General features: G+C 41.7%; 1 protein-coding gene across 2 annotated transcripts in view; it reads left to right on the forward strand.

Annotated features, from left to right (window-relative positions):
• Positions 1-27,219, forward strand: part of Ctnnd2 (catenin delta 2) — a 654,324-nt gene that overhangs the window by 483,869 nt on the left and 143,236 nt on the right. For both annotated transcript variants that reach the window (XM_035439156.1, XM_035439157.1), the window contains one exon: positions 6,948-7,131. In XM_035439156.1, the coding sequence (XP_035295047.1) occupies positions 6,948-7,131 (184 nt within the window). The remainder of the gene's footprint in view (positions 1-6,947; positions 7,132-27,219) is intronic.

Below are 27,219 nucleotides of genomic sequence, written 5' to 3' on the forward strand. Positions count from 1 at the left end.
GGAGGCTGTCCTGGAACTAGCTCTTGTAGACCAGGCTGGTCTCGAACTCACAGAGATCCACCTGCCTCTGCCTCCTGAGTGCTGGGATTAAAGGCATGTGCCACCAACACCCAGCTCAGTCATGATTCTTATAGTCTTAATCATGAAAGAAATTGTGTCAAGGAGAAGCTAAATCAGTTATTAATCAGCCTTTATGGGGCTGGGATGATGACTGGGTGAGTACGAATGCTTGTTGTTCAAGCATAAGGACATGAATTCAAATCTTCGGCATCTACATAAAAAGCTGAACACAACTACACATGCCTGTAATCCCAGCATTGGGACAGGGGAGACAGGTGGTTCCTAAGAGCTCACTGGCCAGCTAGCCTAGTCAAAACAGTGTGTTTCTAGTTCAGATAGAGACGCTGTCTTAAGGCAAAATGAGATATCAAAAAGGAAGACACCCAATGCCCTGTTCTGACCTCCAGACACACATGCACAGGCATGCACTCCCACACACTCACATGTGTGCACCACACAAACATGAACCATTTACACAACACACACACACACACACACACACACACACACATAAACATATACCATATACACTAATACACACATAACAAATATACACACATACACACACATGCACACACACATACACACACAGGGTTCATTGCTGCATGATTAAAGGTGGGTATTCCTCTGGGATAGGGCAAAGTTTATATTGGTGGCACAATACAGGGAGAGTGTTGATAAATAAGCTCTATGTCTTGAGAAGCCAGTTTTCAAGGCATCTTCTTCTGATCTCTACAGGCAGCAGACACACCCATGGGGCACATACATACATGCAGACCAAAGACAGGTAAACATAAAAATTTCAAAATAAGTAAATCTTTTTTTTTTAAAAAAGTAAAGATTATTTTCTAAAGTATTCATGAATAATTTAGATGCATATAGGTCTCTTGCCTATATTAATCTAACAGGCTGGGGCTGTACTTTCGGCGTATGTAGTTGGTGCAGAAATTTGAACCTGGGTTCATTGCTGGACTCAGGTCTGGCTTTAGAGCAGGAGATCTTCAATTTTGATGGCTGTATCTTTGCAGAAAGTTGTTTTAGAATCTTAGCAATTAAAATGCCTTATGGGAACCAGGTAGGTTTTGTCCTCTCAGACCAGGGCTTGACTGCTTTATGCCAACAGAGGCCAGAATCTCTCTCAAAAGCAAAGAACAATTCATGCTTCATCCATTATGCAGTTAAATTTGGTGATGGACTGACAGACAGACAGACAGACAGACAGACAGACAGACGGGTTGAGTGATTGATTCTCTGTGAAAACGAGCAAAAACTAACTTAGTGTAATCTCAGCCTTTATCTGTATGCTGCTCTTCAATATGATTATGTGTTTGGATCAGAAACCATTTACTGCAGTAGTGGGATGAAAATGTGCGGTGATGCTGGTGACAGTCCTGGTTTACTTCCTCCTCACCCCCAAGTCGACAACTCCTCACAGTCCATTCTTCTCCTAACTAGCTCTAAATGCTTCCATGAGCTGAAATTTCCAGAGGCTTAACCTTCCCTTTGCCCCCACTGCAGAGAGCAGGGAGGTTGACTCTTTGGGAAGATTAAGGAGAATTTACACTTCCTTTGTTCTGCTTCCTCAGCCCTTGGCACTCCTGAAAGAAAGCTTGAGGGGTCTGGGCCTAGGAATCGCCCCTGGGTGTAAGCGTCATTATGGTAAATGTGAGCATAAAGCATATATAAATGCTTTTATTCAACAATATTGAGTGTCAGGGGTGTGTGTGTGTGTCTGTGTGTGTGTGTGTGTGTCACATCCAGAAGGATTCTCACTATGGTACAATTCTCATGCACACCTTGAGGCCTTGGTCTCTTACATTTGCGTTGAGGATGTGTGAGCGCTATCCATGTGAACCCAAATATGCAGCCACACATGGTATACCTACACACAACCCAACAGGAGTTCAGGGGCTCCTAGACCCAGAGTTCAAACAGCAGCTCAACCCCACTCAAAACTATAGGTATGTGTGAATCAAGGTGGGAAAGGAAGCAATAGGTCCCCTCTTGGCTCCCCTTAAACTACCTCACTAAGCCCAACCCTGATTTTATTACAAGATTAACTGTTTGGAGGCTAGAGAGGTGACTTAGTACTAAAGAGCACTTGGAGTCCCCACCCACACAGTTCCTCACAACTACTTGTAGCTAAGGTTTCTAAGAATCTCACTCCACTTTCTGTCTTCTGTGGGCACTGCATAACTATGGCACACAGACAAACATGCAGCCAAAACACCCAAACACATACAATAAAGAGATGTTTGGTTGGTTGGTTGGTTGGTTTTTTCTGTGTGTATAGTTGTGTCTGAGACAAGGCATCGCCATATAGCCTTGTCTGCTATGTAGACTATGTAGACCAAGATAGCCTAGAACTCATGAAAGTCTCCCTGGCTCTTCCTCCCGAGTGTACCACTACATCTGGCCTATAGACCTATATTTTGAAATTTTTAATAAAAAAAAAAGGTTTTGATCCTATTTTATCTTTTTCTACTCCCTCCCTCAGGTACACAAACTGTCACTCTCAAAATTAAAGAAATGAAGATGTTCCTTAAACTAAATCCTCTTAAATGCATACATTAATTTTTCATGAACTGATAAATTTTAAATAAATAGTTTTAAAACATCTAAAAGAAATTAAGCCCAGACTACTTCTGGGCATTTTTCAGAGCACCACCTTTTGTTGGAATTCTTCCTAAGTTTTATAGTGAAAATCAAAATAGTTTAAAGTAAATGGAGGGTGAAATAATGACCTCTATAACCCAGAAGCCATGTTTGAGGCTTGCTGTTATTAAAGTGTGAGTTTTATTCATTATTTACACAGAGATTGTCATCTCTTTCAGGTTTAAAAAATCACAATTACCCCCTATTAAAACAAAATAAAGGATCAAATGAAAGTAATTAAAACCTTATTAAAGAAATTTTAATAAACCAATTACTGCTCATGAATATGGTAATCTACAAAAAGCCATCCTTTGCCTGAAATAAAAATAAAGTATCTCTTAAATATATTTAGTATACATCATTAGTTATTTAAATTTCTTCTGAACTAAATGAACTGTCAATTATATTTGGAACAGTAATAACTTTATACTGATAAAAGGATGCTACTGGATGATGTCATTAGTGGAACATTCCACCAAAACAATTTTATTACAGATTACTATCAGAAATAAATTAGCATACCTTCATCATGTAAATTAAAATTTTCCAGTTACAGATTACAACTATTTTTACTTAATTCCTCATGGATGTTTATACTTTGTGAATTTAGTTTATTCTATATTTTTCCAATGTGTTACAATTTGGTATCACCCTAGGTATTTAAAATTATTGGGAAGTTAATATAGTAAAACTACCTAGATCAGCTGCAAGAGATTAAACTTCTAGTGCTAAACTGATTAATGTTTTTCAGAGGTATAAATATTTATCTGCCAGCTACAAGTAGAATGTCTGTATATTCATAGCATATAATGCCATTTCAATAGCATTTTCATATTTGCACCTGGATTTATTATTTGTCTTGCATCTACTATTTTACTCTTTCAATCCATTACATCATCTTGCTAGCAATATAGTGATCTACAAATGCTTTATGCTCAGCGCCCCTGGCATCCTGCAGGGTCGTATCCTGTAGTTACTCAATCTGCTTTTTTGCAGTAACTTCCTGGCAAGTGCCCCCTGGGTGCTGAAGCACATTCTGTGTGCTACAGACATTGAATGCTGAGTGTTCAGCATCTTTCTGATACTCACACAAGTGTGCTTCCTGCCTTCTTGTGGCTGGAAGGAAAATCAAGGACAGTAAATTGAGGTGCAAATACAGTCATGTGACTTGTTCAATGAAGGCCACCCTCTTCACCACAGTGGCTATGAGCTGCCTGTGGGTCCTGTGGCATGACAGCAGGCTGCACTGCCAGCAACAACCCAGAGGGAAATATGTAAAGAAAAGCCTCAATGCTGTTCCCTACAGCCTGGTGTGGGCTCTCGGGCTGCCATTCTGCTCTCTTGGCCACAGAAATCATTGAGTCCAGTTGCCTCTCCTGTGTTCAGGCTTTGGCTGCCCAGCTTTGTAGGATACCAAACAACCTGTGGTCACATCCTAAAACACCACAGAAGAACGGAGAAAAAGAAAGGACTGGAGAATTTGAGCACAGCCCAATTCTCATTTACTTAATCTAGTTTCCTACATAAATCTCGAAACTCTTTACCTCCAGCGTATATTCTCTCTCTCCCTCTCTCTCTCTCTCTCTCTCTCTCTCTCTCTCTCTCTCTCTCTCTCTCTCCTCCCTCTTCCTGTCTTCCCCTCTCTGTCCCTCTCCTCCTCTCCTCCTATGCCTCTGTCCCGCTCCCTCTCTCCCTCTCTCTCCTCCTCTCCTCCTATGCCTCTCTCCTCTCTCTCTCTCTGTCTCATGTGTTTTTGTCAGGATAGCTGTAGAACCCAACTCTTTCCTAATTTTGGCCTCTCAATATATCAGCCATTGTGCCAACTATCTCCAGAAAGTACAGATTCAACGTTCAAGCTTCTACCTGTTGTGCCGTTTTAGCCACTTTTCCAACTCGTCAGCTCATACCAAGATAGTCCTAGGTAGGGTCGCAGACCTCCTTTCAGGACATGTTTTTTGTAGGTCTCAGATACTCATGATGCTAGATGGAAGACTTGGAGATGCAGACCAAGGGATTTCGTAAGTTCACTGGACTATGACACACAATAGCATCAGTGTGGAAAGGTAGACTGAATATGAACTGAGGAACCACCATGCTCAAATCTGAACTATTTGAAACCAATAAATCAATAAGAAAGATGAAGGAGACAGAACAGTCCAATGAAGACATCTTCTCTTTCATCTTCTCTCTTCTAGTAAAATGTTCAACTATTCCTTATATTTTCCTTCAAGTTTCACCTCTTCCTCCCAACTCTTTTAGTTCTTAAAGTAGCAAATTTTATTTGTTATTTAGTATTATCACAGAATAGCTTACATGTAGAAAATGTATGTTTTACTATTTAATTGTGTTTTGCTGTGAAAAAGTCACCCTCTTTTTAAAACACTCAATTTCAGACTTCAATTTGTACGTGTTAGTATTTTCAATCAGGGGCTGGTAATGAAAATACTCATTATCGTCTGTCACCATTGATTACATACAGTGCACACCAGTGCTTTAACATGGCTTTCTGAAAGGTATCCTCAAATACTGAGATGAAATATGATTTATTTTTAATGTTCTTTTTTAAACTGAAAGATTTATTGTTTTTTTATAAAATAACATTGGGTCACTGCAAATGAACGCTGGCATACATTTTGATTATTTTGGTGATCAGAGCTCAATAAAAGATTTCATCATGGATGAATGAACAGCTTTATCTTATTTTTCAAAATGATATAATATGTTAATGTTTCTAGTATCACAAATCAGTCCCACTAGAAACATATTTTCTACATCTGCCATTTACCATTGAATGTTTGGAGAATAAAAGCCATACACAAAGCATACGGAAAAGCTTTGATACATTAAAAGGAGGTTGGGTAAACTTTTCTGGAAAAGACAGATGGCAAGTTGTTTGTGGACAAAAGCAGGGGTAAATGTGTAGATGGACAGAGATGGCTGGTTCAAATACAACTTTGTTTGTAGAAACAGGCAAACCAGACCTGTCCTGAAGTGATGCCCTGCACTAGGTTTATTTATGCCAGGAAATGCTGCTTCTGAAGACAGTCAAAGTGTATATCTAAAGTAGTTTTTCGGGCAGTGGTGGTGCATGCCTTTAATCCCAGCACTCAGGAGGCAGAGGCAGACAGGTCTCTGTGAGACCAGCCTGGACTACAAGAGCTAGTTGCAGGAGAGCCTCCAAAGCCACAGAGAAACCCTCTCTCAAAAAACCAAAATAAATAAATAAAATAAAAGTAAACTAGTTTTTATACAACTGTATGTCACTTATTTAATTAACAATCCCGATTTGTGTGATCAATGGCTATGTTTGGTATGTGGAATGCAAATATTAATCATAGTGTCAAGAAAAATGTTCTGCTCACCTAACACAATAGATGAGATGATATTTCATCTGGTCAAAGGCCGAAAGCCCCCTAAACAAGTAACCTGGAAGTTGCTTTTTTTTAGAACAAGCCAGACTTCTCTCTGCATTCCGGTGGTAGTTACTCCAACTAAAGCACAAACATTTCTTTTTCTTTTGTGTCTATTATGCAGAACAAAAATAAAATAAGACAATTATTTTAAGAGCAGTTTTTAAATTGTGACATAACATAGAGGCAATGTCTGTGACGTCATCTGCAATTAATTTTGTTTTAGGTAATTCATATTTTAAAACCCAAAGCATTCTGTGATCAACATTTTTTATTTTGTTCTGTCTACATTAATTACTGTTATAGTCAGTTTTCCACTCTCTGTTACTCCCTTTTTAATTTTTTAAGATCATAATATAATCATTTCTCCCCTTCCCTTTCCTCCCTCCAACCCTGTCCATGTACCTACTGATGCTGCTCTTTTTCAAATTCATGACCTTTTTGTCATTAACTGTTGAGGGAAGGCTCTAAGACACAAGTATTTATCCCCAACCCTGTCTTTTATATTCATGTAGTGTGTGTGTGTGTGTGTGTGTGTGTGTGTGTGTGTGTGTGTGTGTGTGTGTGTGTGTGTGTGTACACGCCACAGCACAGCACATATGCAGCTGTCAGAGAACACCCTGCAGGAGTCTGGATCCTAGTCATTGAACTCAGATCTTCTGCCTCCACAGCAAGCATCCTTTCCTACTAAGCCATCTTTCTGGCCCAGCTCATACTATTTACCCCTTCCTGCCAATGCTATTATATCCAGTAAGGGAAACTGGTTGCAATGAGAGAGAATGGTACCATTCAGCAGTGGCTCTCCTTGTATGTGTCTTACAGGAGTCCTTTGGAACCTCTCATCATGTGATGCACTCAAAATGCCAATCATCCAGGATGCCCTGGCGGTGTTGACCAATGCGGTGATTATCCCTCACTCGGGCTGGGAAAATTCCCCTCTTCAGGACGATCGGAAACTACAGCTGCATTCATCACAGGTGCTGCGCAACGCCACTGGGTGCCTAAGGTCAGTCCCTTCCCTGCCTGCCAAGCTCCCTGTGCAGGGAGTTTTCCTGTAACCTTGATGGCTGTTTTCTGAGAACCATACTGTCCTGCCAAGACAGATGTTGGCATGGCAAATAGAAAACCAAATGAAAGCACTTCAAGGGGCACTTTCCAAGCTTTCCACGAATCTAAACCCACACAGTGTTTAGCTGAGTTAGCTTGCTATCTTCTATCTGGAGCGAAACAAAGAGCTCTATTGGTTGAGACCAATACCAAGTCCCTTCCCTTCACTGAAAATAATAGCTTATAGTAATTTAACATGATATTTTGCATGTGAACTAACCAGGCAATTTCTTGGGGAGAGTCTGTGACAAATGTATAGGGACATAATTAAATACCACTAGAAACTGCTTTTATTCTAAGTTTCTTTCCCCTTAATTCTTTGTATGGTTACAAGAATCCATAGTTTCTTAGAAATATCTCCTTAACAAGGCCCACTTTACTTCATGTTTTTCAAATGCTAAAGAAATGTAAGTATCCATAATTTTTTCAAGTGCATTAAAAAACAAATCACCACACAGCAATCTCTGTGGTCTTCTTAGAGTTGTCTGTATGCCTTGATTGACTTTTAGGAAAGGGGGTACTAAACAAGATTGACAGCCGTTTCTCTAAAGTCAACCTGTGCTCCTAGGGAAGGTTTATAATAAAGTTGGAAATTTCTACAGGCTGTCACAGACCTGTGGTTTCCCCAACAGTTGCTCAGATTTTAGTTGTCAATACCTGGTCTCTTCGAAGAAGGAACAAAAGCACGTCAATGAGAATTACTGATAACCATCTTATGAATATCTGTACCAATGCTCTCAGTCCTGGCATTGAGAGGGCATCTTTTGTGTGTTAGTGTATGTACAGAGTAAGGCTCACAGCCAGGCCCACTGAATATCTTCACGTACTTAGAAACAGAACAGGAATCCTCTGAACATTTTCCCTCCACCACATGACATATGAACCTTTGGCACGATTTCTCTGGATAGTCTCTACCATAAACCAGATTTACACGCCTCCAAAATTCCCTTTTGGAGCACCCTTTTATGACTTCTTCAATTCTATTATCCTTCTAAGGCCCCACTCTGCCTGAAGAGCTCTAACTCTTCCAGTACCAACACTGGAGGTACTCCCAACCTGTTATCTGCACCTATGAATAGTGGTTTTCCTCTTTCCTGTGGGCGTTAATAACAATAACAATAATAATAAACGTCTGTGTAAGGAGGAGCCCCAGATTCTGTTGCATAGTAACCAATGGAGACCTGATCAGCTCTACAGATGAAATTCTGAATAACAGCTGCATCCTAGCATCTCCATGACATTTGATTCAAGGATGAGGGCATAGCCAAACTGGGTGTGTTCAGCACCTTTGATGATAACATCATGAGACCTTTTCATGAGACCTCTGGCTGTGTTTAAGATCCAGGAGGATGTGGCCCAGATCACCTTGAGATCAGATCAGGTTGACACCTCATACTTCTCCACACACAGAGAGGCTCCACCCCTACTGCTTCTGCTTCCAGGAGGAAATGACCACAAACAACATAGGAAATACTAAGGGTAGAGGTTGTTAGGTTCAGGAAAAGTATATTGTAGCCGAGTCAGGTATCCTCAGCCATGATACAACCAGAGTTGGTGGTTTCCCACATTTCTGAGTATGTTACATGAGCTATAAGGCAAATCCCCTTTGTGTGTAACAAACCTTATTTTTTAACTAAACTTCTGTCTTACAGAAAGCAGTTGGCTAGCACCATTGTTGTTCTAATGTTCTAATGTCTGGTAGTCTCTCTGGACTGGGAGAGGAGTAGAGTGGTCATCCAGAGCAGTAAAATGAATTTATCAAATAAAGACTCCTCGAACAAAAGGCTCCAAGGACTTTCCTTGTTTATCCATCTATGGTTCCCTGAAAACAAGGACAACATACCCAAACAGTTGCATGTGTCTATGACTTCACAGAACTCTTAGGGTTTTCAGTGTGAGTTTATTTGCACGCTTGCTCCTCTCAGTCGCTCTTGGACTTTGATTCATATTTAAAAAATCACTGCCGATGCTACTTCTGCCTTTTAGCTCTTTGATCCCATGAGCCTTTGCTAAGTGACAGCAGTGTGCCAGAGAGGGACCTGGGGCACAGAGATCCCCACTGCAGCTCTTAACAGGCAGTAGCTCTTAACCCAGCTATAGGTTAAGAGTTCTCTAGAGGGTGACGCACACACAATTAACCCTAACAGATACTGTACTGTCAAATGAATACAATGATAGTACAGGAAGAAAATTATGTATTATTTTGTATCCAGATTTGAACACATATATATTTTTGGCACCCAAAGAGGGTCCTGGATCTAGGTCTTCATAAACAACAAACAGAGTCTTGCCTTCTTTGTTAGCACTGGAGTCCTTACACGTGCTAGACAGGCAGTCTACCACTAAGCTGCATCCCTAACCCTGTGCACAGTTTATTCTCCTACAGTTTAAACTCAGTAAATTTCTGTTTAGTTAAGTTATGGGGTCACTCCTGACCTTTGACCCACACCCTGAGTCTTCTGCAGACCATTTCCATTTGAACACACCAAGAGGATGTATAGGGTCACATGGCAAGATTGTAGCTAGCCCTCCTGAAACAGCACATAACAACCAGTCAACCAATGAATAGTTCACAGTCCTATGTATGGGTTCATTTAATTTCATTTCCCTTTTTCCATTGGTGTTTTTGAGATAGGATCTTACTCTGTTGTTCATACAGCATGGATTGTTTGTGGACATCTTGCCTCTGCCTCCCAAGTGATGGGAATTCAGCATTTACTATCATGTTCCACCTTTAATTTCTTTGTTAGCATTTACCGAGTGGCACTTACCTAGCCAATAGCCCTATTGCCTTTAAGTGTCAGTTGTTTCTTCTTCTCTCCCTTTCCTCTCTTTCTATCCTCAACCCTAAGCTGTGGTTTGATGTGAGCTGTGTCCCTATGGTCATATGCTAGAAGCTTGTTCCACACTCTGGAGATGTAGAAAGATGATGGTGCCTTTGGAGATGGGACATGGCTGGTTCTTGGGGTGTTGTCTTAAGAAGAAACAGCTGTAGGTCCTGGATGGTTCCCTGATACAGATCCTTACAGAGTAGCTGGAATCCTGCCCTGTTCTTGGTTCCTTCCACCCTCTCCTGCAGTGGTTATGGACATGCCTTAAGCCTCTTACTAGAGAACAAGCAGAAAGTATCACCTGACATTGAGCTCTGAGCCTCCAAAACTCAAAATCATTTATTTTTGTAGAGCCTTGGACAGTTGCCCAATGAGCCCCATCTTAAATCTTCATTTGGAACCATGGATGCTCTTGAAAAATACATGTAGATATTTATGTTAGGAATATACTAGTCACCCCCATGTCAGTCTCCTCTATTCTGACTGATGAGTTTAAAATGAATTGATATTTTAGGCTTATTTCTGAAACTGCATCTTAGGAATGCATAAATAAAATGAAATAGAAAGAAATATAAAACTATTTTCCCAACCCAGGATTGTCTAACCTAGTATAGCAAATGGCAGGTAAAAATAAATATATCGGACCATTCTTGACTTCATTCGTACCATAATTCAGACTTATTTCTGTTACTCCAGGAAGAGAAGCAAGGCTATGAATTGAAGCAATTACTATTTTTTTCACCATTTTACTTTTCAGAGATGAATTCAAGTTTAAGGATGTAATCCACCCAGATCCTCACTGTCCACATGCTCAGCAAAGGAAAAAAATCTAGTAAAATAAGTTTAGTTTTACAAAGCCAAAATATGAATGTCCAGAACCATATGTCTTCAGGCAACTCGTGGTCTTGGTTGACAGTCTAGGCTCTTGTGTGTCCTCTCAGCAGTAAATGCTGCAGTGCATCCACAGTGCACTGTGAATCCACCTCTCTATCCTGACCCACAGAAGCCACCTTCACAGAGTGCTCTACTGAGAAGAGCCCCCAGCCTCTGCCTTCCTTAAGAGGAAACAGTCATCTCCTGTGGACACTGCAAAAAGTTAAGCACAGATGATATGTAAAATGAAGGCTCAATGCCCTCAGCACTTTTCCATTTAAAATTCATTTTGGGTAGGAAATGGAATTTTTCCCAGGAAGATCCATCTATCTGTTCCTGAAATACCTATTTATCACTGATAAAATAAGATAGAAATGGGGGCAGGAAGATCTCTTCAGTTTTGTGGAAAGAATGAGTTGTTAAAAGATGACAGTAGCTGGATTGTGGAATGGAACAGAGGGCCTGAGAACTGTGAGTCATCAAGATGCAGGGCAGGGTGGAACTTAACTCCATCACTGCCCCCTCCCTGTCTACCTCCTCATCCCAACCTGAGAATCATGAGTCATCAAGATGCAGGGCAGGGTAGAACTTAAAACTCCATCACTGCCTCCACCATGTCTACCTCATCATCCCAGACAGAATCACACTCATTCATGTTCATTTCTTCCTATCTTATAATTCCATCTTCTGTTCCAAACCTGCTATGTCCAAACTTTATTTCTAAGCAAAAACCATTTTAAAATATTGCCCAAAACAAGTATGACAAATTATTAGAAGGGCTTGGTACATAAATCTGAGTGAAATTATTCTGTTAGTCTTTTTCTTCCTCCTTTCATGATTAAGAACTCCTCTGGGGAAATGACTTCATGCAGACCAGGTCAGACCTGGGAATAGATTTAGGTTTGCACTGATGACTGTTTTGTTGAGCACTCTGTAATCAAATGCATCTCTTAACCTCTGGCCATTATAATGATCACCTTCAGCTGAAAACATGTATTAACAGGCTGCATAAGGCCAGACCCAATCGGTCTATGAGCAAGTTCTTGCTGGCCAGGGTCAGTGTAGAGGCAGAAATAAACATTCCTCCAAAATCCACGTCTATCTGTAACCTTGGGATGTGACCTTTCTTGGCAATGGTGTCTTTGGAGATCTAATTTAGTTAGATTGGGGTGGGCCTGCTGTGTAACAGCACCCTTTTTTAAGGAAAGATGCATGGAGGGAAAGGCCTTGGAAACAGACAGATATGAGAGGGAGACAGCTATGTGCTAAGGAACACTGAGCATGCCCAACAGCCACCACAGGAAAGGCTCCCTGGAGCCTTCAGTGTGAGCATGGCCGTGCTGGCATCAGGATTTTGGACTTCTAGCCTCTAGAACCCTGAAAGAATACATTTCTCTTGTTTTAAACCATGAGTTTCCTGAAGACTCTGCTCTGGCAGACCAGAAAACAAATGCATCTTACCTAGTTGGAAGCAGAGGGACCTGCAGAGCCTGGGGCACCTGAGGACACAGGACAGGAAGGAAAATGAGGAAACCACTGTTCCCAAGCAGTCCTTAAAAGCTAGGACAGAATGACCAGAGGGGACTTGATCTTGTCTGTGTACAAAACCAGTTGCCTGTATAGCTCAGGTAAGGAACAAAGGCATTACCTATGCAGGGGTAAGGCCTGCATGTCCAGATGTTATTGCCTCGAACGAAGGAGGTCTGCCTCCAACCCTCTGACTAAATGTGCATGAAGTAAGAGGCTACCTAGGAGGGTGTGTGATTTCTGTGTGTCCTGTTCTTGCCCAGAAATCCTTCTTCCCTTTCTCTCCTGACTCTGAGTCAGCATCAGAGCACAGCTTGGATTTACAGAAGACTGTGTGCAGCCAGAAGTCATTCTGGGTTCCTATACAGGAAATGTGACATGATACATCCATCCTTTCCACCGTTCACTCCAGCTGCTGTGTGCAGAATGGATACTGCCTGGATTTTCTGAGACAGATGGCTATGTTTCCCATTTAAAATATATAGATCAATACCCTAAGGATCCTTGGCATTTCCATAGTCATCATTCGGAATGAGCTGTAGGTGAAGCCTTGATAAGCAGCTCCTTTCTCTCCCTTTTAACCCAGCAACTAGCTCAATAAGCCAATTCAGAAATGTTACTCTGTGGCTGTGCTGCATTTCGTCATGGGTACTTAGGAGTTCATCCGCAGTGGGATCGTGTGCACAAGGCTGGCTGTGTTAACTTCCACAGCTACTTTGCCCATGCCACCAAGTTGTTTATTTATTTTTATTATTCTATTCCCACTTCAGTGTCTTGTCCTGAAGGACAACAATATACAACCCTAATTTTTCTCATCTATCTTTGTGTACACAGAATGTTATTAAGCCTGTCAAAGGAGCTGCACTGGGCCTGTGCTTATGAGTATAATTAAACTCAGACCCTCAATTAGTCATTTTAACCCATATAATGGACGAGCCTTGGTCCCACAGTGCCACTAATTCTAGAGTGACCTTGAGAAAACCCATCACAAAGTAATGCTAATGATAATCACACCATGGCTAGAAGGCCCTGAGGACATTATTTCATCTGGTTTACTCTTGCATTAGCCACAGGTAAGAAGAGGAAAATTACTGTTTATGTTAAGATCATGCCAGTATTCTCCACCTAGTCAGATGAATGTTCTTTTTTTAATATTTTATCTAATATCCATACATGCAGATAGTATTCTTGGATCAAATCCACACCCCCTCCATTTTTTCCCCTCTCATCCCTCTTGTTTCCCTCACCACTTTTACCTCTTAACTTCATGTGTGCTCTTTTAAAACTCACCAAGTCTACTCAGTGCTGCTGTATGTGTATGGATTGGGACTGTCTACTAGAGTATGGAGAAGACCCACATCCTGGAAGCATGCTGCACTCATCATCTGTGTGTATGAAGACAAGCACTTACAGTGCAGTTTGTTATATGTTCATTTAACAGAATAATAGTGCAATGTTCTCCCCTAACCCTATGACCTACTCCTTTTGGGCCTAGCCAAGGACTCAAGGAATTCCATCTTGCATGACCTAGTCCTTTGGGGCCTAGTTAATAATTCCAGGGGTTCCCTCTTGCAAAGTAGTCTTTAAATCCAACCAGAAAGCAATTGGCTACTTCCATAGCAATGTGCCACAGTTGCACCAGTGGTCAATATGTTGTTGGACTAGTTATTACTGTAATGCAAGATTCATAACTAGGTACTGCTAATGAATTATCTCCCCTAGTAGCATTCAAAGATCCTCCCAGTACTGCAAAAAATGGCCAGAAAGTTTGAAAGTGTTGGGATGTTGAATTCTGGGGTGGCTTACCCATCTAGACAAGGATGTGGGCATGTGCTAGCTGGGTAGAGCATTGTGTACCTGGTGCTTAGAGGGAAAAAAGACTTTCTCTTTGAGCAGTAGACAGAGATGCTGCACGGAGTTGGTTCCCCCTCCATCTTTTCTACACCTGGACTTCAAGCAGCAACATCACCTCACTAGCTATTTCTTACTGACTGGAGGGTCTAATGTAGAGATGACAGAGCTTTCTTGGGTCATGTGTCAGCAGAGAAGGTCATCCAAGATCGGGTCACAGAGGTCAGTGGGGCAGAAGCAGGGAGTCTGCGAGCTCATGTGACTAAGAGATGGCTGCCTTCCCAGTGGCTACATAGGTAACAGGGCTGTGTGCTCCATCACCTGCAGTCTAATTCCCTTAGCTCAGCCAGCAGAAGTTAGAAAACATTTGTACTTGCTCAACTGCTGTATCAAAGTATCATGGGCTGTGTGCCTTGAGTCCATGAACTGGCTGAAAGGCAGATATCAAAGTGCCAATGGATGCGTTGCTCTGAGAGCCCTCCTAGCAGACTTCTGTCATCAGCTGGATCTTTGAGTGGTCTTCTCTCAGGGATCTGTACCCAAATGTTCTTTTTTTTTTAGGCACACTAGTCAGACATGGCTAAGACCAAAGATGTTATTCTAAGTATTCTAAGCATATTCCCTTTTTTAAAGTCCCTGCCTTTAAATACTGTCCCATCCTGGGGTGTTGAGGGGTGGGGGGGACACCTCCAAGTTAAGAATTCACTTTGAATTTCAGAGAGACATACCTCAGGCTATGGTAATGCTGTCACAGTTGGATCTCTCTGTTTGATCCCATTTTAGAAAATACTGTTTTTTTTTTTCTTTATAAATAAGCACACAAAGTAACAGGTTTAGTTGTGGCATGTTCATACATGCTTCTTTCTTTATCTCTCTTTTGTCCCTCCAGACCCTCTCCTCCTTCCTGCCCACCACCTGCTGGTCTCCTTTTCTCCCACCAGGGGCTCCTATTCCCCATGTCCATGTCACGTGTATTCTATTATCATCTTTCCTCTTCTCCCTCCCTCTTCTATCATGTTTCCCTTTCTGCTCTCATGCCCTGTGGCCACACCATCAACATATATGTGCCTGTATAAAAAATTAAAATCTAGGATCTGCATATGAGAAAAAAAACATGTTTTTCTGGGTCTGGAATACACAAATCTCATGGTTTTGTTGTTTGTTTTTCAGTTGTTTTTTCAGACTGAATACGATTGCATTGTATATATGTACCATATTTTATTTGCCCATCAATCTATTGATTGACATCTAGGCTGGCTCTGTTTCCTGCATATAGGTATCTCTGTGCCTGGATGTGGTATAACTAGATCAAATCGTTCTAGTTTCAGGGTTTCTGGAATCCACCATACAGATTTCTGTAGTTTTTGATTTATATCCCACCAGCAGTGACCAAGCATTTCTCTTTCCTCATGTCCACATCAGGATTCATTGTCATTTGTTTTCCTGATGGTCTATTTTGACTGTGATGAGATGGACTCTCACAGGAGTTTTAACTTCCATTTTTATGGTGACTAAAGATAACTATTTACTTTTTTAAAACATTGATTGATTGGTCACTGTCTATCTTATTTACTAAGAACTGTCTGCTTAAGGCATTGACCCAATTATTAGTTGGTCATTCTGTTTTTATTTGGGGGTGCTTAATTTTTGCAAATATATATATATATATTCAAGACATTGACTCCCTGTGTGAAGTATAGCTGGCCAAGGTTTTCTCCTACCCTGTAGACTGTCTGCTGACCAGATACCTCACCTCGCCTCACCTGTTGTGTGCAGAAGCATTTTGATTTCATGTAACATAAATGATTGATAGGTCTTGTCAGAAATTCATGCCTATGCCTGAATCTGGAAGTATATTTTCTGTTTTCCTTGAGCAGTTTCAGCATTTCTGATTGTAGATTAAAGTCTATGATACATTTTTATTGAGTGTGTGTGTGTGTGTGTAGAATGAGATCTAATTTCATTCCTTGGCAGGTGTATATCAAATGTTACCAACTCCAGTTGTTGAAAAGGCTGTATTTGTTCATGTGTATTCTTTTTACGCACCCATGTAAAAATGATATGGTTGTAGCTGTGTAGGCTTATTTCTGGGTATTCTACTTTATTCTGCCCTCTAAATGTCTGTTTGTGTTAGTATTGTCCTATGTTTGGCACTTTGGCTCTGTAGTATAATTTGAGGCCAGTTATTGTGATATCTCAAGCATTATTCCTTTTCCTTGCTATTGCTTTGGCTATGTGGAGTCTTTTCTATTCAAATAGGAATTTTGCAATCATTCTTTCTAGGGTATGAGGAGAAAGAATGTCTTAGAATTATAAAGAAGACTGCACTGAATCTGTATGCTCTTCTTGGAGGTACAGCCATTTGATCAGTATTAATTTGAACAGTTCGTTAGCAAAGAAAACCTTTGCATGACCAAGTGTTTTCTTTAACTTCTATTTCTATATACAGGATCTCATTGTATGTGTCTTTTATATTTGTTAAGTTTATTCCTTAGTATTTTAAGCTATTTTAAGTGAGATATTTTCCTAATGTGTTCTTAGCAGGTTCATGATTGTATATAGAAAAGCTATCAATTTTTGTATGTTGATTTTATAGCTTTCCAATTTGGTAAAAAGCATTTATCTAAGCTATGTATTTTTGGTGGATTCTGTGAGTTCTTTTAAGTATAAAATCACATTATCTACCAATAGGGATAATTTGTCTTTTTTTCCCACTTGTATTCGCTTTTTCTCTCAAACATTTTTCTGGCTGAGATTCAAGCACTGTGCTGTAAGAGCAGAGAGAGTAGAGACCTGTGCTTGTTCTAGACTTAGAGGAAGTCTTCTTAGATTTCTCCATTTAGTATAATGTTGGCTATTTTTCTCGTGCACAGCTCTCTTATGTGAATGTATATTCCATCAGTTCCCATTTCCTTTAGGACTTTTATCATGAAGTCACGTTGAACACTTTCAGATGCCTTTTCTGGATCTGTTGAAAAGATCATATGATTTCTGTCCTTAAGTCTATTTATACCATGTGCTACATTTATTGACTTATATGTTAAACTAAGTCTTGTAATTTTTCATCATCAAATTAATTGACCTATATTGTTCTTTTTTGTTGGGTCTTTGGTTGTGTCATTAGGATAATTCTGGTTTTATAAGAGGATTTAAGTTGTGTTTTTTCCCTGTATATATTTTTTCAAAGCAGTTTGAGAAGTATTGATCTTACTATATCTTCCTTAAAAGTTTGGAAAATGGGCTCCATCTCTCTGATGGAGCTGGAACACTGAGAAGAGCTTAGTACCATCAACACACCACCTTTTGCACATCTTTTAACTTTGTCTCTGGTATTTTATTGGTTTCTCTTTGAGACTCTAAGGGGGCATGAAAAGCCCTTCTGTCCCCCTTCATTTGCCCTTCTATGCTAATGACACTGTTCCAGGTTCCACAACACATTTCCCATGATCCTCTGGAACTCACCCAGGCTCTGGCCTGACAGAATGTGTTGTCATCTTTGATGAACATCTATCTCACTTTGGCATCTCTCTCCAGCCCCTGCTTTACTTCAGCCAATTCCCCATGAGTGCCTTCTCCAGACTTTTGTCTCATTTCAATAGCCCAGACCTTCTCTCTGGCTTGTGTGTCACCTGCCTAAGAGAGCATTTCACTGGCAACAGTACAGTGAGCCAGTTGCCAGCAGCTTGGCTCCTTCTTTCTGGAGGAATTCCACCTCCACATTGTTTTGTTTCCTTTAGGTCTTTGGCTTCTACTGAAAAAAGCTATTGTGTTTCCTTCTTAACCTTTCTGAGGCATTGCTTAGATGCTTCCTATAATCTGCCAACACGCCTAGAATGCGGAAGTGGTGGCAAGTAACTTTCAACAGATTCAATATGTATAGCAAAATCATGCTGACCAACATGAAATATATGTGATTCATTATATAATATAAACAAAATGCTTATTTTATAACCTATGTAAAAATAGCTAATATTAACTTCGGGGGTCCTATTTCCAAGTGGTAGTGATCATAAACACAGGCTGTAAAAATGTCCTATGTGCAGGCTTCCTGTTCATTTCCTTACCCCCAGGAGACAAAGCTAGAGCTTAGCACAGTGGTAGAGTGTGAAGCAGGAATTCTCAGCTTACTCTGCTTCTTTCAGAAGTTACTGCTTGTATTATGACTTCTTCAAACCAGTTAGTGAATGGGTGAGGGAGTCCTATTGTTGTATGACACCAGAACCAGGCTCCTCCCTCTGCAGGCAAGACAGAGGCAGCCACCTCTCAAAAACACCTGTTTATTTATAGCAAGACCAAAGTACTGGCACAGTCCAGATGCCTCTAAAATCATCAAAAGTAAATTAGCAGTTCATGTAAGGTATTTACTCAGAGGCCACAGCTCTGAGGAAAAGTGGACAGAGGAACCAGGAGAACCATCAAAGCATGGTTCTGGTTTCCCTCAAATAAGAAAATGGAAGGGAAGGGGGGAGGAAGGAAGGAGGCAAAGAGGTGGACACTGGAATATGAGGCTGACAGAACTCATGAAGCCCCTGGAGGGTTCTTTAACCCAGTCATCCTTTAGAGGAGCCAAGTCTCCCATATATGAGCTTGCCTTGTGGCTGCTGCAAAGCTCTCTCAGTCACTGGCTCCTTGCATACATGGGAAATGAAGCTTTAGTGTGAAGGCAAGACACAGTGATGGATTTCAGGGCACAGCATCCAGGGCCTATCAGTCAGTGACACTCCTTCATCTGTAATCTCACTAAGCTCTCTCATGGAGCTTACACCAGCATTTTCATTCTCTGTAGACTAAACTGCATGAAGTACCAATGCATAGTCAGGAAGTTGCCTAAGTGAAATCCAGACCTGAGGAGTGAAAGCCTAGTCCTCTCTGAATGTTCCTTTGGGCATCCTCCACGTACCAGGAGTGTGTGCTGTGGGCAAACTGATGATCAAATGGACATTGTCCACAGGGTTAGCAGCAGACAGTCCTGCCTTTCTATCCTGAGGTATAGAAAATACAAATGGGTGTGTCTTCTCTAATTAACCCATGATAATACAATAGTCTCTGTCTCTCTGTGTCTCTCTCTGTGTGCATCTCTCTCTCTCTCCCTCTCTCTCTCTCTCTCTCTCTCTCTCTCTCCTCTCTCTCTCTCTCTGTGTGTGTGTGTGTGTGTGTGTGTGTGTATGTGTTTTCCTGTGTATCTGTGTGTATGTATAGGCTACAAGTCAATGTTAAGTCTCTTCCTTAGTTTCCTGCCACCTTATTTTTTAAAACAAGGTTCAGCAGACTAATTGGCCAGACTAGCTGGCCAAAAGGCCTCACGAATCTTTACATCTGTCTCTCCATAGTCATGATTATAGACACAGGGTGCCATTATTGGGTTTTACAATATTGTTCCCTAGATCAGGAATCATAAACACATGCTGCCATTCTTGGGTTTTACATGGTTACCGTATATATAGTTTCCTAGCTCAAGTCTTCATGCTATTGTGGAAAAGACTGACTCTAATTATCCATAGTTCCTTCCAGCATCCTTATTTCATGAACTAGTAATGAGGACTACTTCCCAAACAGTATGTTGTCTCTCTAAGCTGGGAAAGGTGAGCATATAATGATTTCACCTTAAATATAAATGGTTAGCATAAAATATCCCATCATGTCATTCATTCCATATTATAGGCAATAGCTAAGCCTTTTTTAATTCTTTAATTACTACTCATATTTACATATCCATCTCCCCATTTCCTTGCCCTCCCATCCTCCCATGTACCCCACCAAGCCCCCCAACTCCTCCCCAGGGACAGTGAGGCTCTCCACAGGGACCTTCAAAGTCTGTCATATCATTTGGGGGAGGGCCTAGGCCCTCTTTGCTGTGTCTGGGTTGCAATAGTATCCCTTTGGGAATGGGCTCCCAAAGTCCATTTGTGCTCTAGGGATAAACACCGGCTCCACTGTTAGAGGTCCCATAGACTGTCTTGGCCACCTAGCTGGCACCCACATTCAGAGGGCTTGGTTTGTTCCAATAGTTAAGCCTTTTAAAAAATATTTCTGTGGGATTTTTTTTTTATTTTAGAGGCACTCATATCTACATATCCATTGCCCCATTCCCTTGCCCTACCATACTCCCATGTTCCCCACAACTCCCCGCCAACATTCTCCCCAAGGATAGTATGGCTCTCCATGGGGGAACATCAAAGTCTGTCATATCATTTGGGAGTGAGCCCAGGCTCTCCTTCCTGTATCTGGGCTACAGTAGTATCCTTCCATAGGGAATAGGCTCCCAAAGTTCATTTGTGCTCTGGGGATAAACACTGGCTCCACTGTTAGAGGTCCCATAGACTGTCTTGGCCACCTAGCTGGCACCCACATTTAAGGGGTTTAGTTCGGTCCAATGCTGGTTCCCCAGCTTTACAACTAGGGTCTCTGTGCTCTCACTAGGTCAGGTCAACTGTTTCTGCAGGTTTCTCCAGCACAGTCTGATCAAAGCAGAAACAGTCACCCACAGCTAAGCACTGAGCCATACTGAAATCCAGTTGTGGAGAGGAAGGAGGGATGAGCAGAGGAGCCAAGAATATTTCTGTGTTTTAATTTGGTTGTAAATATTGACTTCTTGTAGTCATTGTCCCTAGCTAGGCATGCGGCTAATCTCAATGCTTAGGAATAGAGGCAGGAAAATGGACAGTTCATATCCAGCCTACACTCTGTTGCTGGTTCCAGGCCACCCTGAGATATAGACTGAGACCTTATCTCAAAAGTTCAAAAAACAGCCAGCTGTTGGTGGCTCACGCCTTTAATCCCAGCACTTGGGAAGCAGAGGCAGGCAGATCTCTGTGAGTTCGAGACTAGCCTGGTCTACAAGAGCTAGTTCCAGGACAGCCTCCAAAGTCACAGGAAAACCCTGTCTCAAAAAACCAAAAAAAAAAGTTCAAAAAACAAAAATTGTTCTTCCTGCCAGTGTATAAATATTTTGATATTTCTATTACATTTTTTAAATTTCTTTTAAAAAAAAACTCGCATGGAGAATCATCAAAGTCTATCCCATCATTCGTCATTTGAGGAAGAATCAAGGCCCTCACCCTCTCTGAGGAATGGGTGGGGGATGGGATGGGGAGATGGTGGGGGGAGTGGAAGGACCAGAGGGAGAGGGAACTGGGATTGATATGTAAAATAAGATTGTTTTAAAAATTAAAAAATATATATATCAAAAAAACCCTCAGTGAAACATAACTCATTCCCAACCAGTATGCCAAAGTATTTTTTTTCAGACTTTTTTATTGATCCTTTCTGGATTTCGTATTATGCATCCTGATGCCATTCATCTCCCCATCACTTCATATCTGCCCTCTGCCCTAGCAAACAACCTTCCTCCAAAAAATAAATTTAAAATAAATACCAAAACAAACAAAAGAAAAGTCTCAGCTTAGCAGCTGTAGTATGTATTACACTAGTCACACCGCATACCCTTTAGTCCATACGTCTTCACTTATAAGAGTTCATTGCAATGGCTCATTGGTCTAGTTCAAGGCCTCTGGCCTGTGCTACACCCTCGATACTGGGCCTCACTGGGACTCCTCTTGGCTACCCTGTTGTTGTCCTGAGTCATGGGCACTCTGCTGCTTTGTATTTGTAGATCCAGCCCCTTCATATGCTTTAGCGATTCTCAGATGGTGTGGATGTTGGAGTAGGCCGACTCATAGCCCTGGTCTGGGCCTGGGTGTTAGCTGGGTGGTCCACCTGACAGTTTTCCCTCATGGACACCACCAGAGCCAGCTCTCCGTCATTGCCCAGCTTCGTCACCCACTGCAGTAGAACAAGGAGCAGGGCCAGTTCTCCTGCTCTCATGCCCTCAGATCCTGGAACTGTGGATAAGCAGGCCCTGAAGGTGTGAGAGTGGGAGAGCTAGCCCCACTGTCTGTCACGTAGTGGCATAGGCAAGGAAGAGACACCCTCACCCATTGCTGCCTACTGCAGGTAGGAAAGCTGGTTCCAGAGACACAAGTGTGGGGGAGCTGACCCTGCCCCTCATCGGCGGTAGAACTTGGGAGAGTGGGCCCAGTATCTCACCTGGCTGGGCAGCACAATAGAGATGACCCTGTTGACCAGGACACAAGTGATCCGGCACCATGAACATGTGTGACAGATCTGGCCCCACCTTTCCTCTGTCTTATAGTGGAGTGAACAAGGGAGTTAATATTTATTTTTTATAAAACATTGTTTTCTAAGATAGTGTGTCCTTGAAAGATAAGGGGATAGAGTTCATTCTTTAAATCATCACAATCTCTTGAGTTTATATATATAATTGTGTGTGTGTGTGTGTGTGTGTGTGTGTGTGTGTGTGTGTGTGTGTGTGTGTGTGTGCGTGCGCGCGCGCGTAATTTTCCAAGATTGCTTTGCCAACACTGTGTAAAGATCAGTTTCCCTGAAGATGCAAAGAAGCCAGTCTAGTCTAACAACTGGCAATGCAGGATGAAAGAACTCAACTTCTTCACTACAGCTTACATCCTAAGCCTTTGCAGAACATTGATACGTCGGCTTGTGTACACTTATTGTTTGCAAAGTGACCTTATTTTAAAAACAGTTAACAACAATTATAGTTGGCGCAAAACAACAAGGTGAATATGGTTCACACAAGAGCAGAGATCAGCTGATGACCCTTCACTTGTCTGTGTGAGTCCTCTTGGAAAAAGGGAAGCTTAGCAAATGAGAGTCCTCCAAAGCATTCAAAATGTGCTGCGTCAGAGGTCTCACCTCTGACACACTGTCTTGTGAGCTCAGAGCTAGATGCTTGAGCTGGTTCTGCACTGTGAGTCCTCGCATTATCTTGTCAGTTCACGGCCAGATGCTTGAACCAGTACTGTACCAGGTGGCTTCGTTCTGTCATCCCTTGTACTCATTTCATTGATTCCAGTACACATTCAGGCAACAAAAATATTAACAACTAGTACGAGTTCTTTTTTTCTGAAATATTAAAGTAACAATATTTAAGGGTAATGTGTACAAACAAGTTGATAAGTTGGACGTCATGCTGTTGGACTCCATGCTTTTCAGTCTGTGACATGGATGTGTTTCTCCGTCCCTTGGTCTGCTAAATAAGAGGACAGACTCGATAAGCCTTCTGATTAACCTGTGTCTTTCGTTAGTGTTCCCAGGAGGTGCAGGTGCATCGGTATTCCCATTAACAAGGTCTGCGCCAGCACAGAAGACATGATGCCACAGAAGCACCCACTGGAGCTAATACATTCTTTACAATTAATTACACTTCTCTTACGGTAGCCTATTACCGGAAAGGAGATATGCTAGCACAAAGATTTTCTGCGAGAATGGCTATACCCAGGGGAGGCCAGCTGATTCACCATGCCCCATGATGCTCCATAAATGCTCTATGTTGACTTTTGTGTCCTGACCATTGTTCTTCCTGGGTTGCATTTTTACCTGACCTTGTTTTGGAAAGTAGTGTAACCACTAATTGCAAACTAATTCAATTTAAGCAGATGAGGGTCCCTTCAAATACAAGTGCTCCCACCAGAAGTGGTCGTGACTGCCCTTACAGCTCTGTTTTGCACAAGGGTGGGCCAGGCAGTTGGAGCAAATGGAGCTTACTGAACAAGGAAATTACTTCACCTTTTTGAGTCTGCCAGGAGGCATGGCTTGTGACCTGTCACTGTGAGTAAGTACCCATGACTGGGGGAGGATCCTGGCTCTGGTCCTTGGCTCAGTCTGGCAGCACCTGAAGGTCAGGCTTTCACCCTGGCATGCGGGGAAAGTAGCACTGAAAAGCTACTTTCTGGAACAGAAAGGAATTTTGTTTCTTCTCCACTACAAGTAACATTGTCTTCTGATCTAGCAAACATGATTAAGTGTTGCTTGTCCTTGACCCCTGTCACTCCTGAGTAGATGAAGCTGATGGACAGGACAACACTCCCCAGTCAGGTGGGTAAGAAGTCTCATCCAGCCCTGAAGCAATAGGCTCAAAGAAGAAAAGATGGAGTTTATTGGGATTTTCCTAGGCTAATTCCCATTTGAGAGCAGATCATTGAGAAGGATGATCCTGTTGTCTCCTACCATGCACTCAGTGGAGCTCTGCAGCCTAAGAGGAAAACTTAAAAGACAGCTTGTCTGAGCACCTACCTATCCCAGGGCTTGAAAGGTGCAGCAGCTCCCACCCAGGACAAGCAAGCTGCTAGACAAAGGGCACCTTAATTCTCACCTTCCAGGTTTCTTTCTGTTTCTGTGGAAACTCACTGAGCTATGAAGCCTAGTTCAGGAGACTCCACAGACTTTCAGAATTGCAGGGATTCCTAGAGATCCAGCTTTTTGGCCTGAGTGCAGTTCTGGGCAGCCAAAAGGGTAGAACCAATAGGTGGCTTCTGTTGTGTTCACACATCCCATGGGCATTTCCTTCACTTAGCTTTTTTTTTTTCATAAAAATAAACTCAAGTGAAAGTCATACAGCATAAAACTAACTACTTCAAAGTGAAAAACTCAATGGAATTGTGTTTGCTTAGGATGTACTGCAAGCCATCCTAATTCAAGTCTGATTCCAAACTTTAGCACCTCCAAAGGGAACCATGACCCTGTTAAGCAGACAGTCTCTCTGCCCAGTTCCCAGGTCCTGGTAGTTACCAACCTGTGCTTTATTTCTGTTGATTTACCTGTTGTGTGTATTTTGTATCAGTGGACCAATGCAATGTGTGGAGTTTGCTTTCCATATGTTCTGGATCCATATGTTCTAGATTCATCCATATGCAGCTTAATTTTTGTGAACATAAAAGCAAACAAGAGCACATAGCTTGGTATTCCACTCCTTTCTGTCTGAATAATATCCCTTTGTGGATATACTCTCCTGGGTACCTACTCAACCTTTGGTGATGTAGGCTGTGTCTCTTCTTTGGACACTAGGAATAACCCTGATATTGATACCTTGGTGTGAGTGTTTATTTTTAATTCTTTAGGGTAGATTCCTAGGAGCAGAATTGCAAGGTCACATATAACTATGGGTATGATTTTCCAATGAAAAACAAAAACGTTTTTTCCTATTTTTTTCTTTATGGTTTTAGGTATGTGAACCTTCATTGTGTTTGGTAGCTCAGATACCTCAGTTCATACATTATCTTACTTTTCTTCTATTTCTTCATTGGATAGCTTGGCTAGTATGACCCTTGTCTTCATATTGATGTTTGTGAGTTCTTAGAAGAAATGGCTGTCCATCGATGAGAAAACTTGGCCCGGTCCTCCAGTGTCTAGCAATAGTTGGAAATTTGTTTTTGGTCACAAAATCTTCCACATTTCATATCTGCGTGGAGTCTAACTTGGTAATATTTTCCATAAGCTATTATAGACATCAAAAATATTCTGAGAAAGAAAAAATCTTGCCCTAGATAGACAATGCATGTCAGCATGTACCATCATTTTGTTTCTGTGGATGTCTGTCTTCAGAGTGCTTGAAGTAGCTCTGGCCTTTCATTTGGTGCCTGCTTTCTTGTCTTTTCCTAATTTTTTTCTCCTTTACCAGTGTCATGGACTAGGTCACAGGCCTTCCACTTATCAGTCTTCTTCTCAGTGTCCTTTGCAAGTGTTTGTCTACAGCTATGTGTTAATAACAAACTAGGGCATAGAACGTTTATTGGGAGTAACATCATTCATGGATGCAGAGAGCCATAACCAGCAAAGACATAATTCCTAAACAATTTAGGGTCTGTGTAATTTTTATATTCCTTACCAAATTATTACCTGCTTTATATGGTGGCATGCCACATCTTTACCACACTGATATGAAATCCAATTATTCTGGGTATTTTATAAACAGTGTTAAGGAAACCTTGACTTTAGAAAATCATTTGACAAGTAAAACTGGTAGACTAGTGAGTGGATGAATTCCTCACATTGTTTCTCTGTCAATCAATCCCTCAAGATAAATCTGGGATAAATGTGATACTTTTCCTAGGGTTTGGTTCAAGATGACATGTTCTTAATTCAACAAATGTGTATGAAGAGCTTTTACTGTGGTAGACTCTGGTGATATTACTGACAAGAAGGGCACACACACACATGCTGCAGGATGCCATAAGTGGGACCAGATGTAAAAGTGGACCCTGAAGGAACATAAAACAATTGGCTTCAACCTGGTTGGGAACATAGAAACCCTTCCTAGCATGTACAATGCTAAGGACTTTGAGTTTGAGCAGGAGCAAATTGGGAGATCTTGGAAAGAACTTATACTTCAATGTATGTTTTCTAATAATCACTGCAGTGATGCCATGAAGCTTCCATGGAAAGCGAGGAAGAGCTGAGAAACTGTATGGGAAATGGGAAGTGGTATATGGATAAGACCGTGGCCATGCAGGAGGACTGGCAGCAAGCTCTCAAGCTGCAGCTGATTGGCTGTGTCAATTAAATGAGGTTTTGGGGTAAAGAGTCAAGGACTAGAAGCAGATGCTACCGACGAGTTAAGTATCCTGTCACATGGCAGTTACCCTTAGGGAAACCTCCAAATCAATCAATGTCTGCTTAACACCTCCAGTCTTTATCTCCATTGTGCTCTCTCTCTCTCTCTCTCTCTCTCTCTCTCTCTCTCTCTCTCTCTCTCTCTCCCTTTGTGTGTGTCTTTCTCCCTCTCTTTCTCATACACACCTTCTCTCTCCCTCCTTTATCTCCCTCCTCCTTTTCCTCCCCCTCTCTCTCTCACACACACACCTTCTCTCCCTCCCTCTCCCTCTCTCTCTCTCTCTCTCTCTCTCTCTCTCTCTCTCTCTCTTTCTCTCTCTCTCTCTCACACACCTTCTGTCCCTCCCTCTCCCTTTCTCTTTCTCTCTCGCACAATACCTTCTCTCTCCCCTCCTTCCCTCCCTCCTTCTTTTCCTCTCTCTGCCCCCTCTCTTTCTCTCACACACACCTTCTCTCATCCTCCTTCCCTCTTTCCTTCT

Source organism: Cricetulus griseus, chromosome 2, assembly GCF_003668045.3.
Source record: "Cricetulus griseus strain 17A/GY chromosome 2, alternate assembly CriGri-PICRH-1.0, whole genome shotgun sequence".
Classification (NCBI taxonomy): domain Eukaryota; kingdom Metazoa; phylum Chordata; class Mammalia; order Rodentia; family Cricetidae; genus Cricetulus; species Cricetulus griseus.